Below are 16605 nucleotides of genomic sequence, written 5' to 3'. Positions count from 1 at the left end.
ATCTCCCAAGCTATGCTAAAACAAGTGAAATGCTCCCACTGTGTCGACCATGAATAAGTGCTGCAGCACAACTGATCTGCAAGGGCTGCATTAAACTTTTCACAGTATCACTAGAAATATTAATTCTAATGACATGTGCAGCAGTAAAAGAGTGCCTACTCTGAAAAGTTCAACATTGTCAGACATGAATGAAGTTATTTTATATTCCCATGCAGCTGTGTGCAACCCTGTGTGCCTGAATGGAGGAGTCTGCGTACGGCCAAACATGTGCTCGTGTCCTTCTGGTTTCTATGGGCCACAGTGCCAGAGAGGTAAGAAAGTTCTATTTATCATCTTGATAAAGGGCCCAGGCTCAAAATATAAATATCACCTCTAACACTACCTACCCCCACATGAAATATATCCGGAGACTCTCCTTGTCATAACTATGTGTGCTCCTTTGTTGTTATAGTCTGTCATAAATCCACTTTTTTATTGTTCCTGATGGTATTGGGAAGTAAGAACTTATTGGTGATGCCATTAATGGTAACTAAATAATTATTATAAAACTATCTGAGTCAGTGATAGAATTAATTAGCAACTATTCAATTAAATGAGAAAGCATGGCAGTATTTTGTTCATTTTAATACCCTGTGGTGTGTGCTATACTGGTTTCAGAGCCTGGTGATCTTTTACCTTCAAACGGGGCTCACAATGTCACCTACTTGACCACCCTAAAGTGTTGTGGATGGGAGACTTGTGTAGGAGCTCATCAGATCCTTGCTTAAAAATCTGATCCGGTATTGCCCTGATTGAGCAGGAGCTGATTTGGAACCCCTGTCCTAGCTCTAAACTGAGGCTAACAGTATCCTGGGCTTCTCACTCACACTGTGCTGCAGAAGACAAATGAATGAATCCTTTAACGACCCAGTATCTCATACAAGAAAGAGAATTTAGGGCCCAAGCAGCTGGAACACCCCTGTGCTAACACCACTCGCTTCTCTTTTTTCAATATGGATCTAGTAACTCCTCTTGAATCTGGGAATATAAATGCACCCTTATTACCAAAATAACTTCAACATTAGAAGTTCTTTGCTCTTACTCTCCTTTTGTTTCCCACATTCCTAGATTAATGTGGTCCTGATGTATATTTTTGCAAGTGAATGATTCACACAGAAAAATCTAATTGCAAATGGAGCTTGCTGGAAACTCTTTTTTTTTATGATGTTGGGGGTGAAGGATAGAGTGAAAATGATGCACTGTAACTTGATGATCTTGCTCTTGAACACAGAAGGTGATTTTCAACATTTAGGTGATTTGAAATTTTTGCTCTCAAGTGTTCTGGTTTAGACACTGGATTGAAAATAAGTATGCACATTCATGGGATATGAAATTGATGGGAGGATGTAATGGATGGATGCTGAAGGAAAGCAAAGACCTTCCTTCTGCTTCTTTGAGAAAGGGAGAAGGAACAGCACCAAGGCCAAGTTAGCAAAGTCCAACACTGATCTATATTTCATGGGGAGAAGCCCTTGAGGAGGCCCTTTGACAGAGACTTAAAAATCTGACACCATTGGGAATATTCTGACCACTTAACTGTGAGTATCTAAGAGACCCTGAGGTGCTAGGAATCATGTCCCACATTTTTTCCACAAACAACACAGAATCAGGGTCTCTACCCAGGCAAGAGCCCAAATCACCCTTTGGGGTGACACCTTCCCAAAAAACACCTCTGTGAGCTGCTCTCCCAACAGAGGCACCTGAAGATGGAGCCTGTGCTTTGGCGATGTTGATCCCCCACGTGAGTTTGGTGCACAGAACATTTCCTTTCCTCTCCCCAGCTCTTTGCATTCCCCCCTGTAAGAATGGTGGTCACTGTGTCCGGACCAATGTCTGCTCCTGCGCCGAGGGCTACACGGGAAGAAGGTGCCAGAAAAGTGAGTTACACATTTCCCTTTGTTTTCCAACAGTTCTCTGACCCCTAACAGCTTTTCTCCCTTTTGTGCATATTCCACAGAACATTTAGCCTGTATTTCTGCTGTGATCACCTATATTTCTATCAGAGCCCATAAAGCTCTATGTTATACCCAAAACCAACTTGTTAATTAGAATAAGTCAAGTCGAAGTTGGGAGAGAACATTTTGCTGGAATCCTCTCTAAATATTTCATGAGTTCAAAATGAGTAACATTCGTATTTGGAGATTAATTAATTATTTTGCCTGAAAGATTTTTTGGGGGAAAAAATTAAAGCCAAAGGCCAAGAAGCTGACTAAGATCCTTAAAAATATTAGAAAGTCATAGTTCCAGCTTAATTAAGGTAATTCGTTAACAGCACTTTATCCTTGAATTTGTTCTTGTCACAGAAAACTCCCTTTTTTCACGTTACCATCAGTATTAATATTTGATTCTTCTGGGGAAATAGGTTATTTTGGCACTTTTACAGACTCAATTGCTCAACAATATCTGTCAGCCAGGGAGTTGAGGATATATATGTGAAAACCTTTTTTTATTTTATTTTATTTTATTATTTCTTAATCAGCTTGAAATTGGCAAGAGGGGAGCTGTGAAAACAACCATTCTTGGCAGGAAGAATCTGTACATTTCCAGAGCATTTTATGTCTCTCACACACAGAGGAAAAAAAGCCAGTAAAAAATTCCCTGCAGCAACAAAAGCCCTCTCATTCCCCACACTGCCGCTCTCCCCTCCGTCGGCAGAGAGGGTCGTGACGCACAGTGCACAATTGAATAGTCTGTTCTGGCAGGAATGTGCTGGAGGGAGAAAAAAGGAGGAAAAAACCTTATGTTTGGCATCCTGTTTTTGAGGTTAGGGAACATTAGAGAAGTGCTGTTTCCAGCTTTAAACACCCTGCCACATCTCCAGGCAGATCAAAGGGAAGCGTGCTGATGATGATTGCAGTCTAGCAAAGCACTCCCTGGGATCCTCCAAACTCCACCAACTCACAGCAGGCTTCTTTCCTCTTTCCAAAAGTTTCTGAGGTTTTGTTGTCCATCTTGGTATGATCTTTTGCAAAAATGTTTGTTGAGGTGATGAAATCAATTTTGTTCTGTCTGATCCAAGCCTTCATTCCACTTCAATAACTGCTATTTAGTCTGGTTTATTTAGCCCAGTGTTATAAAAACTTTAATAAAGGGCCTGTGAATTTGATAATGAAGAGAAACATAATAAAGTGGAAGGAAAGCACTACTTTTTGCTGATTCTTACTGGCTACTGACTGTTAATTGGTGAAAATGTTGAGTAATGTTTCTTCTTTCTTGCCGAAAATCAAGAGCACATGGGACAAGTATCAAGATCCATCAAAAGAAGAATTCACAAGATTTTATAACAAGCAGTTTCTCTTAGAGCTGTATGTCTTTTTAATTTTATATAAAATAACTTGTCTCTCCTCTAGCAGAGGTTTCAGATTTTGCTGCTCCTCTGGACCAGAAGCCTGCAGGGCACAGCAGAAGTCAGTCTCAGCTGACCTTTGCAAACTTTCCTCCCTAGAAAATGGAGAAAACCAGTGCTCCCAGCAGTGGGAGGCTGCTCTCTGTCCCATAAACCTCTCAGAGTTCAAATGCAGAATACATCTCACCCCTTTTTTAGGCATGATTTCATATCATTTTGCATCAGGCATAGACTAGATTGGGGGATTAGATAGAATATGTGGCACACACACTGAAAGGCTAAAGTGTGAACACAGGCACATGTTCTTAACTCACACACAGACAAATGAAAAAGTGGAGAATAAGTCCCTAGCATGAAGAATTCCCACTACCCAACCTCTCTTTTTCTTAAATAAAACCTGTAAAAGCTACCATAATAGCCATTTGAAATTCCAAATAGAGCTGAGTAGCATGCTGCTCATTCTGCATTGTCACTAGCAGTAAATATATCTGTATTTATACATTTATAAATTCTGTTAATTTTGATAAACCTGAGGCCACCTGGGGCAGCTGACTGTGCAGAAGTGTGACAGCCCCATGGGCTGTGTGCCTGAGTGCTCAGAAATCCAGCTGGGAGACTTTTTGTGCAGTGCTTCTGCTGGCCTTCCTGGGAAGGGTATGGCAGAAGGAATCAGGAAAAACCAGAAGATTTCTGTGTTACAGAGGCTTTTTTTTTTTTTTTTCTGGATTTGAGTTTCTTTTCTGTCAGGCTTTAAGGACTCCAAGTAAGGTAGCTGAGCCCTGAGTAGCACAGGACATTTCAGCTTGCACAGAGTTGTAAAACCCTCACAAAGAGTGAGGAAAAAACGCACATATCATGATAGCAAAGCTGTGAGCAGATGTGAAGTTTACTGGAAGTTTAACACTGCATCATCTCCCATTTCCAAATTATCAGGACAATGTCAGAGAGACTGCTACAGGTGAACCTGTGGCCCAAATCACAGCTCAGTGGTGTCCCCTGTTGCTGCCAGGTGACCTCACACTGAGAAACGTACGGGTGGCTTAGCCACAATGATGAATGTGACAATTCTGAGGAAAAAAATCCTTCTGAAGGATTTTATCATTATTTTAATCGTTCTTTGCACTCTGAATATGAAATTGCTGTGTCCTTATGCACTTTTACATTTCTAGTACAGTTTCAAACACTTCTGACAGCAAAACAGCTTTATTATGTACTTACACTGAGTCTATAATCTTAGAAATTTGAGGTGGATTATTATCTGACTAATAAAACCTATCAAGACAGAGTGAGTAAACTTAATACTAAGGCAGACAAATTGGCAGTTAATTCAATGTTATCATTGTTTGATACATTGATATTGTTCTCACTGCTTTTAGACATTTTTCTTTCCTTCTTAATATCTCACCTGCAGGGACAGAGGAAAAAAAAAAGCTTCTATTTAATTTTGGCAGCTTCAGATTCTCAATTGAAGGAGATAATAAAAACTAAAAGCCACACAACCCATCAAAGAGGTTATTTTTGAACTGAACCAAAACAGGCTATTGGTTTATTTTAAACACATAGAACCATGGCTTAAGGTTATCATTTTCATCCTTGTACAGTTTGGAATTTCTAATACTGTCTGCAGGACAGCCAAAAACATACAGGAGGGAATGGTGGCACCACATCTTTTCTATTCAGGCTCGCTCTCCTTTGCTTCCTGAGTGTGTGGAGAAAGGCATTCATCCTGAAAGTTGGTGTTTTGTATCTAAATAAACATCACTCCAAAACCCCAAAAAGTGTAAATCAGCGAGGTCTGATTGGCTGCCAGCTGCAGTAAGTGCCTGGTGATTATGCAAAGCAGACACCCACAGCCCGGGCGCGGGTGGCAGCGCTGACAGGGAAATGTGTGCTTGTGCCTCAGCAATCTACGACCTCCTATCCTCACTTGAGAAGGATTGTTTCCAGTATAATCACTCTTGTTGAGAGGGAAGAGGCAAATGCTGGCAGCACCTCAAAATAAAATATGTTTCGGGATCAACTTTGCATCCAACAAACACGCTCAGGCGCTAGAGAAAAACTGTTTGTGCAGTGGTTTGATTTCCCTTCTGAAAAACTCAGCTTTAACAATCCTGGGATGTCACTGCTTTTCAGGAGGCTTTAAAGCAGGGTTCTGACTGATATCTACTTCATCCTTACAAAAATTATAAGCAAAGACAACACTGAAGTTTTCTTTATTTACTATGTGTATTTTCATAGGACTGCTCTACAACAACCATTAAAAATGAAAGCCCATAAAAGCTGAGTTTTCTTACGAAAGATTGGAATGAAGAGAAGGGGAGAAGAAGAGGGATTCACAGGCCCACACATTTATCCTTTTCTCTGCTGTCTGCTTCTTGTGAGTGCATCTCTGAGCGAGAAAAGGCGAGCCACAGCTCCCTCTGGAGCTCATCAGCAAGCAGAGGTCAGGGGAAACCAGCATCCTCCTCCTGCCTGTTCCAGCACACCAGGCACACCTGGAGCCTGACCTCAGCCCCTCTTTTGGCACTGCCTCATGGCCATGCAACACAGCCAGGGACATGGGGTTTGCTCCCCATGTAAAACTGAGAACAAGTTTCTGTATGCATCTGTTTCATTGTGGGCTCAATCCTGATGACTTTGTATCACATAAATCATCCCACTGACACTGGGGCTTTGCAGATTGGATCTCAGAGTTAGGAGATAACTATTTCTCCATCTCAGTAATTCCTGCAGCCAGGATTTATAGCCAATTCACAGTGTGCAATATAACTCACAGTCATTCCTCCAGCTCTGCTTGTTCCTCTTCCCTCCTCCTTTCTTTTCCCTTCCTGGTAGCATGAGGACTTTGCTTGCATGAGAGCTAGAGGCAAACTAATTGGAAATGTGAACACTGGGTTTCAAAGGCAGCTTTTTGCTAAGCAATGTCATATTGTGAAAGTCACTGATTTCCCACATTCCAGCCTTCCCATGTAATGTTTCTGTACTTTACTGCCTCGACAGCTGCATAAGCAGGAAGTTTTACTGCTCAACAAATCAGACTCCCACCGAGTTGTCATCTTGACACTGTGTGATATATTCTCTGGAATGTCTTCACTGAGTAGCCAGATTGACTTAAGCTATCAAAAATCAGCCAGTTTGCAAGCCAAAGGTCCAGCAAACCCTCCCACACAAACAAGCAGGGAACAAACCACATATCTCATCCAAATGGATGAAGGAATCATTTACATCAGACTTGCTTTTCATACAGCAAGGATGTGCTTAAAAGCAACAAGTGTTTGTCTAAGATTCCTGGACAGCAAATCCGCTTGAACAGTGGGTGTTTGGAAGGAAATGAGCAGCTGCTTATAGCAAATAGACCTGCAACTTCCTGTTCAAAGCATTGTCTGTGCAACAAAAGTACAAAGGCTTGTGGGCTGGCTTGTCCCTGGGTTGGTGCCCAGTCTGGAGACACAGGAAAAGGAAACACTAGTCTCAGTTTCTACTTGATTTTCCAGTCTATGTAGCAGAATAGGTTCATATTAGATGCCATCTTCTTCCCCTGGGCAGGAAATACAACAGAAGATGAACCAAAAAAAAATAAAAACAAAAAAACAAAACAAAACAAAACAAAACAAAACAAAACAAAAACAAAAACAAAAAAAAAAAAAAAAAAAAAAAAAAAAAAAAAAAAACACAAAAAATCAGGCTACTGCTGTCTTTCCTATTCAGCTGAACAAAACATGATCTTGCCTGGGGGGAACAGGGACAGGTGGGACTTCCCAACAGGAGACAGTGACTCACAGCACTCACAGCACCACAGCACAACCTGGTTTTTGGTGTGCTCTCACAGCACTGCTCACCCTTAGGAAGGATTTGTGACAAAACCATTAGTTGGCCTTTCTTAAAAACTAAATTTTGTCATATATATGTATCTGATGCATTTATTTTAATAGGGGGTTTGAGCACATGCATCTGCTTAAATTTATTTTTCAGGAAGGGAACAAGAATAAATCTGGGTAAGAACTGAATATATTTCCTAAATAAGCCCAAAAGCGTTATTGAATTTTTTATTCCTTCCATAAGCAGAACATTCCCAGACTACAGCATGAATTTTACTAGAGCAGAACATCTAAATTTTAATATTCTTTACCTGTATCTTAAATGCACTGAAGAAATGTGCCAGATCTGCTGCTGTAGGTAAAAGCATGCCTAAAGCAAAAGAAAAGGGATTCCTGAATTACTGCCTCTCTCTTTGCTGTGGGCTTCTGTGTGACAAAAAGTGCTTTTTGCCCACTAATTGATTAAAGAAAAAATATTCTGGGGATCTATTTTTTAATTAAAATATTTTTTAAACATCTCTTTAAAAAGGAGCAGTGGATCTATCACTTGAAAAGCCCAGAGGACAGATGGTCATGGAGATTAATGTTGTCTGTTTATCCACAAAAAGACACAGGCAGGACAATCCTCTCCAGCACTGATTTCCATCTCAGCTCAAGCTTATTTCTGAGGCAGATAATAACGGGGTGATGATCAGATGAGTGCAGTGCCAGTGCAGGCAGCAGTCCTATTCCAAACTTCCTGACCAGGTCCTCACTTTTTGGCTGGGTTATCAGCCAGACCACTGCAGCCTCTGGCTGCTCTCCTTTTGTTGACTTGAATCTCCCTTTTCTTTTGCATAGATGAAAAAGAACCAAATTGCACCAAGAACAGGCAGTGCCTTAGCCCGCTCAGGGCAAGGAGAATGTGCCCAAATGGCCTAAATTGCAGGTCATCCTCCAGCACAGAGCTGCAAAAACAATCAGCAGAGGAGAAACTGTGTGTATGAGTCCTCTTTCACTTCTCATTCAGGCATGACAAGAAAGCAGCTCAGCAGAACAATTTATATGCAGGCTGGAATGGTTCACTGACCTAATAAAATGCAGAGCATTCTTCAATGAAGAGAAAATGTTACCAAACTCAGGCCCCTAACAAGTTGGGAATGTGACCTGTGCTGAGAGTATACTTTACAATTCCCCACATTAATTATACACTAACAGTTGCAAAGATGAGAATAAAGTAGAGCTACAGTCTTTTTCAAATTAATAGTGCTGCAATCGGACTAAAACCAGCCCGTAAATGAGAAAAAGGATTTTCTAATGGTTTCAAAATCTCACAGTTCCTAGCAGAATATTCCCCAAACACCCAAATGTGCATCTACACGTGCTTATTTTGTTTATGGTGGTTTCATTCTGCAAGATGCTGAAGTATTCCACAGCTATCCCAACGTGATACTATTGCATGTCCAGAGTTTCACCTGATGGCAGCCAATAGGCAAAATGAAGATCATGAGACCAAGAGGGAGAAACTTTCAGTCCAAGAGGAGTGGGGAGTCCCCTGCCTGTATTGCAGTGACAATCCCCCACTGGTTTCCTGAGGTTTGGGAGTCTTGCCTACCACTCACTCCCAGGGAATCTTTTGGAGGTACATGGAGAGATCAGGATCCTCCTTAGCTGACAGAAAATGTTATCAGCTGAGAGCAACATGACAGCAAACAGGATTGCACTGCATCACACACTGCCTCTAGGAGTGCAGTCTCAGTAGTTTTTCCACATAGTAGTAATTATTTTTCTCATTTTTACTGAGCTAATAACTAAATTAGATTTATTTCCTGCTTTAATATCTCTAAAAGGCCCCATAAGTATATCAGAGTACACATCAGAATGAAGACCCAGACATAATTAGGCAAAGCACTGACATTGCACTGCTATCTATATGGTTTGCAATTTTTCTGACCATTTTTTTCTTCTGAAATGTGTGCTAGGTCATGCAAACTAACTCTTATTGTTGGAGCTCTGTGGTAAAGTGAATATATTAGAAATGCAAACTGTCACCACAACCATCACAATTACATTTACAGCTCCCTCTGTGTCTTGTAGTAATTTGTTCTCCTGCACTGCATCCCTCAGAGGTTTCTACCAGATTATTTTTTATTATTCAGAAAGGTAATTTATTGAAGAAGTGCTTTGCATCTCTGTCTGAGGTACGTGAAGCGAGAAATAGGGTGAGCAAACCTCAAAATGATTGGTAGCTTGATATGGATAAGGATCCAAATTTTAGACCATTGCACAAAATTTGGAATTTTATTACATGACAAATATTCTTTCTCCCTAAAATTTAATCAGTGCCTATAATTACTGGCATTCAGTGGATCACACATCTGAGGTTACTCAGATAGAGCTTGCAGAGAAAGTTATTTCTTTATTTACAAACCCAAATCAACACAGATGAGAAATTTCAGATAAAATCAAGCTGTGGGAAAACATATGTGCCTAAAACTCAGCATGGGCAAAACTATTTCCTCACTGCCCTTGGAAGCAGAAAAAAAGGGGACTAGAAATTGCTGGTGTCCCGAATCCATAACGTGTTTTTCAGAGCTGTGTGCATTTGGGACCTTCACAGCAGCAGATATATTGGTACATCCATCTCACTAATGATCTGTTGAGCATCAGTTATACCCTCTAAAGGGGTGAATGACATTTTTTTACCTCCACTAGTTTCTGCCAGTAGAATCCAAACAATGGTGTCCTTTGTTAGAAAAATCTTTTTTGGCCAGAACACACCCGCTTAGGGTTTGTTTTTAATTTTTATTTTTTTATTTTAAAGGATTGAAAATCACTCAGCAAGATCAAATCTTTATTTGGAGCCTAGAAGAATCCAAAGAGTTGTTCCCTCTCTGCAGTCAGGATAATGTTTCATCTGAGCAGTGCTGCTTGGGTGCATAATGCACCCAGAGAGATGGAGAACCTTCCTCCAGTGGATCAATTGAACTGTGCTATTTGCTGGAACTGCTGGTCTGACCTTCCAGTTTGTGTCCTGCGAAAAGGATCAGCAGCATCCCTACAGTGTCATGATCTGACATGATTCCTGGCACAGAGCTTCTCCACGTTCATTTGGTTTAATCAATAGGTGATATATTTTACCTACAAACACTTGAAAGGGCTAGGAGTGTCAGCTTTAACACAAAATCCACTTATTTCACACTTACTGGCTTCATTTTTGTCCACAGCTCAACTTCTGCCAGCTGTATTTTCCTGACAAGAGCAGTCAGTGACATTTTTCAATCTGTCCCATGCTCTGTGTCCATACTGGGCTGTATCTCCCCAGCTACAGCTCTTTGCTTTTGAGAATGTCACACCAAATCAAGGCAACCACTAAGCAGCAAGGAGGAAGCAAACATTAAAACAACCTGTACCCATAGAAAAAACAAACCTGAGGCTGATCAAGCTCTCTGCTCCACGGAAGAGCAATAGAACGAGTTGAAATATGCACTGGACCCACAGAGAAGTCATCAGTTCAAAACCAACACCAGCCAGAAATAAAAGCAGGGTTTGTGAATCACCCAGGAATGTCAGCACAGGGATGGTGACTTAAGGGATCAGTTGAAGTATGTATCTACCAGTAGGTGTTCTTTTGGCTGCATGTCTGTGTTTTGTCAGCAAGATACAGCCTGATGCATTGCCTTAGCTGGCCCACACAGATGTTACTGCTTGAGGCTATTTTCTCTCTTCCATCCAAAGGCAGGATGCACCCAGAAGCAGGTCAATTTACTCAGCTTCCACAGGAGAAAAAAAATACCAAAAAAAACCCACAAAAAAACAACAACAAAAACCCTACAAAAAAAACAAATACAACAACAAAAAACAAACCAACAAACAAAAAACAAAAAAAAAAAAAAAAAAGGAAACTGAAAGAAAAGCTATTTTGAAAACTACATTCTAATCAGCACTGCAGCCTGACTGATTCACTGTCTCCTCATCAGAGCCTTGGCTCAGGATACCTGATGACAGATAATTTTGATTCAGAAAGAAACAGTCTCTGCAGTCTCTTGGCCAGGAAAGGATAAGGTTGTTTCTGTTCCTGAAACATTGCAGAGGATCCCTTTCTTCTAAGATTTCAGGGCCATGGTGTAATATTCCACCTCTTTTTCTTTTGACTTTATGAGGGTGGTGATATGTCTTATATCAACAAAATTAAAAGCTTTGCACTACTTATTATCTCCTTCTACTGAGAAAAGCTGTAATGAGGTCCTTTTGTCTAGAGGTGGCTTAGGTTAAACTAGGAAAGTTTTTGATAATCTCCAGAAGCAGTGAGGTCTGGAGGACATGTCTGGCTGTTTGTAATCACTGTATCTGGTCAGCAGATCCTGCTGCTTAATAGTGTGACCCTTCATCCAGCAAAGCATGTCCAGTGCTTAACTTTGCCCCCCATCCCTTCTGGCTTTACATAACAGATAATTTGCTTAATACTGTTGATATTTTAGTAGGAATGTTGCTGCAGATTAATGGGAACAAAGGCAGGCAGCAGAAGTCACTGAAATTGTGGGTGTCCATGGCTGGTGCTACTCACACCAGGAAAGCAGGGTTCACTTCAAACACAACATTTCAGGTGCTAGGTTGTTTTAGTAATCCACAGAAATATTTATTTTGCTGGAGAATACCTCTCTTTGGCTGACAAAGCAGAAGGTCTGACTACCTTAGAGATTTTAGGGCTGAAAGGTTTGGTATGGAGCTTCATGGAGGTTGATAAAAGAGCTTCAAAAAGCACTTCACTGGGTCAAGTGAGCCTAGAGGGGATGAGCCATGAAAAGGGTCACAGGAAATTTTAAGTGATTGTAAGGTCAAAATGTATTAAAGCCATCAAAGAGAAATAGCTGCTGCATTAAACAGAAAACTCAGCAAATTGTGAATACCTTTCAGTGCGTGGGAGGGCTGTGCCCATTTTATGTGGTGCTCTGTGCAACACCTGTGTTTTATCTTAACACCTGCAGCTGCTTGTTACCTTATCAAAATCCCCCCTCATCTGAAATACAACACAGAGCCACGCTGCTTCTTCAACCTGCATTATCACCTTCAGCATAGGCTTACCTTATCTAACCCACCAGCTCAGGGAAACACAAGATCATGGAAGTGGTTCTGAGCTGTAAATGGTGGCCTTACACAATTGTGGCACGTTACAGGCTCGAGAAACACCACTGCATATGAAATTCTGTGCTTTGGTTCTTGCTGAAGAGCATGGAAATGCCAGCACTGGCAGCAAGGGAATGATGAAGGCTTTAGTGATACTCACTGCCAGCAAGCCTGTGGACAGCACAGGACTCCCCCTACTCCCAGTGATATATCCTGCCTAACTGCAACAAAGGGAACACACAAATGCGTTTATATCCATGGCATTAGTCCCCAAGAGAGATGGAAAACTTATCAAACAACTGCTGTCTCTGGTCAAGTCTCTGGGCTTTCTTAAGAGGAGGGAAAAAAAAAAAAAAAAAAAAGTGAGTCTTTTCAAAGTCATGCCAGTACCTGGGAGGATTGCAATAATTTGATTTGCTCTCCTAGTGTCTGATAATTTATTTAGTTTTCCTGTGAGAGGCTCTAGCATTTTTGTTTGCTATTTTGAAATTGGAACTCCTCCACAGAGGCCAAGGAGTGGGACCAGAAAGGATCCAAACTAGTTATCATTAACAAATGTTGAAGTCTGCCTGATGGGTATTGAGATGCAGCTGTATTTAAGAAAGTTAAAGAAAGGGAGGACAAGGTGGAGATGTCAGGAAGGAGAAGGGGAGAGATAACACTGCATTCATTCACCTAAAGGTGTTTGTGAATTCCTTGGTAAAAAAGAGAGTTTCTTCCCCAGAGGGCAGGCAGGCAGAAGGGCTCCTCCAGTTCAGAACAGGCTTGGTGCTGACTTGAACCCTTAGTTCACTTTGCATTGAACTCCTTTGGATTTATCACTGAAGTCAGAGATGCCATAAGTATTAAGGACAGTTCATGCTGTATTTTCATAGCTACTTGGTCATTTGTAAGGCAACTGAACAAAAAAAGGGAGAAATGGAAAGCTGAGAGTCAGTTTGCAATTATGTGTTTTATTCAGATCAAGACTGGACCTCACCTGTTGCTGAAACCATTGCTGAATTACTAATTTGAATCCCTGCAGCTGAATCTGCTGTCAGTAAAAAAAAAAAAAAAAAAAAAAAAAAGAAAAAAAAACCAAGCATGTGATTGTGTAATGTTAAAAATAAACAGAAAATATAAGAAACAAAAGAAAGAAAAAAAGGTGAAATATCCATCTGAACAAGTGCTACTGTGTTTGTTACCTTTTCTTGATTTTAGTTTCTAAGAGGTGGTGGGAAGATATTTTCCAAGTTTCAGACTATCTCAAAACAAAATCTATAGATTTTCAACTGATTTTAGGAGAGCAGGTTAGTGCTGGGGACATTATGGTCCATGAATATCAAAAAGCACAAAGTGATTTTAAATCTAGAACCAAACTTTATGGTTTGGGCTCATCTTTTCTAAATTCTGGATGTCTGAGCTGGTTTATAATTGAAAGGAATTGATCCAAGATTGTGGATCAAAAATCTCTTACTGGAGATGTGAGATCAAAGGGGAGAGAAAAAGAAATAGGGAAAATAAGAGATTAAATTATTTCAGAGTTATGGAGGCCATGACACTTTGAACTCATGTAGGTTTTAACCAGTGGTTGCAGCATTTTTTAACAGCTCAGCAAGAACTGTAGATCCCTGTTAGCCTGAGTAAGCAGAGGCCAAGATTACAGCATGGATCAGGAGAGGTGGAGAAAGAAGGAAATGGAGGATGACAGTTTGAGGGCTGGGGTCCAAGCAGCCCCTATAATCATGGCCATGTCTGCCCTGCCTAAGGGCAGGTCAGGATGCTGAGGGATCCAGAGGCTTGGCACAGAACAAAATGCAAATGTAGGAGCCAAGCAAGAGCAGCAATACAGCTCTAAAAGCTGCCAGTGCAGCAGCATCTGGGCTGAAGGGAGAGACCAGCACAAAAAGTGCCACAAAAGCAATATTTCACTACATCACAGGAATAATTAGGGAGCCTAAATCTATCTACTTAAAAATGCCTGATCATCCCTGAGAGAGGAACAAAAGGTTATTCTCCCATCAAATAAAAGTTGCTGCATTTTTGCTTGCTGTCTTTTAGTAATCATCCCTATTTTGAGGCTCTGTCAGGATTCCACCTCCTACAGTAGAGGGGGGCTGTGGTCATTCAGAGCCCTGCATGCAGTGACAGCTCACAGTCAGGACTGCTGCAGCACTAACACTCACTGGTGTGCAAAAAGCCTCGGGGCTGATGGAGGCACTGCTGTGTTGTAGCTGTCAGCTCTTCGAGTCCCCTGCTCTGCTGAGAGGAGCTGGGTGTCCCACAGCCACCCACCCCTGCAGGCAGGGAGGAGCAACACTGATCCCCACGGCTGGGAAGGGGTCACTGGCAGCTCCACTGGCATACAAAGCTTTGAACGTGGCAGGAGCCTTTGGGCACAAGTGTGTTCTCACACCTTCGCTGCCAAACTCCTCCTGACTTGGCTCTCTTACCCCAGTCCAGCCACTTGCTGAGTTACACAGCTTTTTGTACTCCACCCAATTATCCAATGTCTCTTTCCATGTAAAATGCAAATCATTCCCAGTGCCACCATACTGGCACTGCCATGTTTCTGAATTACCCAGCCTCTGATGGGTGCTTCCTACACTTGCCTTAACAGGCAAGGAGAGACAGGACAGGAGGAATTTGGGTACCTGCCTATGGCATCTCCCTACATCAAAGCAGGCTGGGATTGCAGATGTGTGACCTCCCAGAAATGTGAGATTTTAATGCTGGATGTTCTAAAACAACATTGATAAATACAGCTTAATCACAGGGACAAAAACTAGCTATTTCTTTTTTAGTGAAGTCAACAAAAACCCCACCTGGCTTCTTGTGTTTGAAAGAACAACTCAGCTCTCACATCTTATTTGTACAAAAGAATAAAGTAAAAAGGTAAGTATTTTAACAAGTAATGGTTCAAAAGGGCAATGGAAGAATAGAACTTTAGGATTTATGCTTGGTTGAATGCAAAATCATACCCAAACTTGTGTGAAAACAATCCATCCTCATCAAGGCTTTTCTTATCCAAATTAACATCTGAGAACATGAAGGAGGAATTTTCCCATATGGAAGTGAAAGCTATAACAATCTTTGGCCTGTCCTCTTGCATTTCTGAGAATTTTGTAACCAGCCTCTCTGCTCTGGTGAGGCAGCTCTTACCAGAGCTTCTGCCAAAGAGTTTCCACACATGACACAGCATTTCCCATAAGGATTTCTGGGACCTATCAAGCCTCTGTGTTTCACATTCTCCATTCCAAACCACTTTTCTGGTTTTTCATTACAAGCCAACTGACCCTCTGCAAGGAAGCAAGTGAGCCTCCAGTGAAATCTTCCCTCATTTCCCAGCTCCCAGTTCTTCCTTTGTTGTGTTCCTGCAGGTGTCTGTGAGCCCACGTGCATGAACGGGGGGAAATGTGTCCGCCCCAATGTCTGTGACTGCCCGTCTGGCTGGAGGGGAGAGCGCTGCAGCAAACGTAAGCACCTCCACTCCCATCAAAGTTTATATTAATTAGTCCAGTCAACAGCAATTTGCAATCTTCTAATACTAAAAACCAGCACAGAATCTGTTTTGCTGTTTCAGCAGTTTGAAGAAATAACAGTTCTAAGTACAGGTAATACAGAATGCTGTAAGTACTTGATGCTTGCAGAGAAGAAAAAGCTGTGTGGGGGAACCCTGGTTCTGCTTCATGCAGCTCTGTTATATGTCTTGTTATGGAAATTCATTTTTACAGTATTAAACTTGAAGCATTGATTTTATGTTTTAACAGCTTCACATATTTTGTTATATTCTGGAGAGAAATGTCATGTAATTCAAAGTACAGAACTATCTAAAGCCTGCTATAAAGCTCTCCAAACTGATGTACTCTCAAGGTCATCGGTGCATAATTTGGAGAATGACGTTTTCTTACTCTGTAACTCTGCCTACAGTTACATAAAAATGTAATTAAAAGAAAAACCTCTCACCCTAAAATATTTTCAAGGAATATTTTTCTGTACATGGTTATTCATTACCATGAAGTTGACAGATAAACGGAATAAATTTATAATCAAGATGACATACTGTATGTAAACCAGATTAAAATATTGGCTTTATACCCTTTAGGTCCTGCTAGTAAATATGATTTCAGAACCAGGGGCTTGAATTTATAATATCAATAATTTATTCAGAAATGCTGAAAGAAGGAAGTGTCTCTCATATACACCAGATCATGCACTCACTCTTTCAGGCTCTCTGAACAAAAATATATGCAATAAATATATGAAACTTTTCTATGAAAATATTTTTTTACATGGAATATATAGTGCATGAATGCA

General features: G+C 41.0%; 1 protein-coding gene across 1 annotated transcript in view; it reads left to right on the top strand.

The window, feature by feature from the left end:
• LOC128810364 (von Willebrand factor D and EGF domain-containing protein-like) overlaps positions 1 to 16605 on the top strand; it is a 229814-nt gene that overhangs the window by 141537 nt on the left and 71672 nt on the right. Inside the window, exons 24-26 of the mRNA XM_053983162.1 lie at positions 216 to 311; positions 1821 to 1916; positions 15669 to 15764. Coding sequence (XP_053839137.1) covers positions 216 to 311; positions 1821 to 1916; positions 15669 to 15764 — 288 coding nt within the window. The remainder of the gene's footprint in view (positions 1 to 215; positions 312 to 1820; positions 1917 to 15668; positions 15765 to 16605) is intronic.

Source organism: Vidua macroura, chromosome 7 (assembly GCF_024509145.1).
Source record: "Vidua macroura isolate BioBank_ID:100142 chromosome 7, ASM2450914v1, whole genome shotgun sequence".
Classification (NCBI taxonomy): domain Eukaryota; kingdom Metazoa; phylum Chordata; class Aves; order Passeriformes; family Viduidae; genus Vidua; species Vidua macroura.
This window is presented reverse-complemented; position numbering and strand designations above follow the sequence as displayed.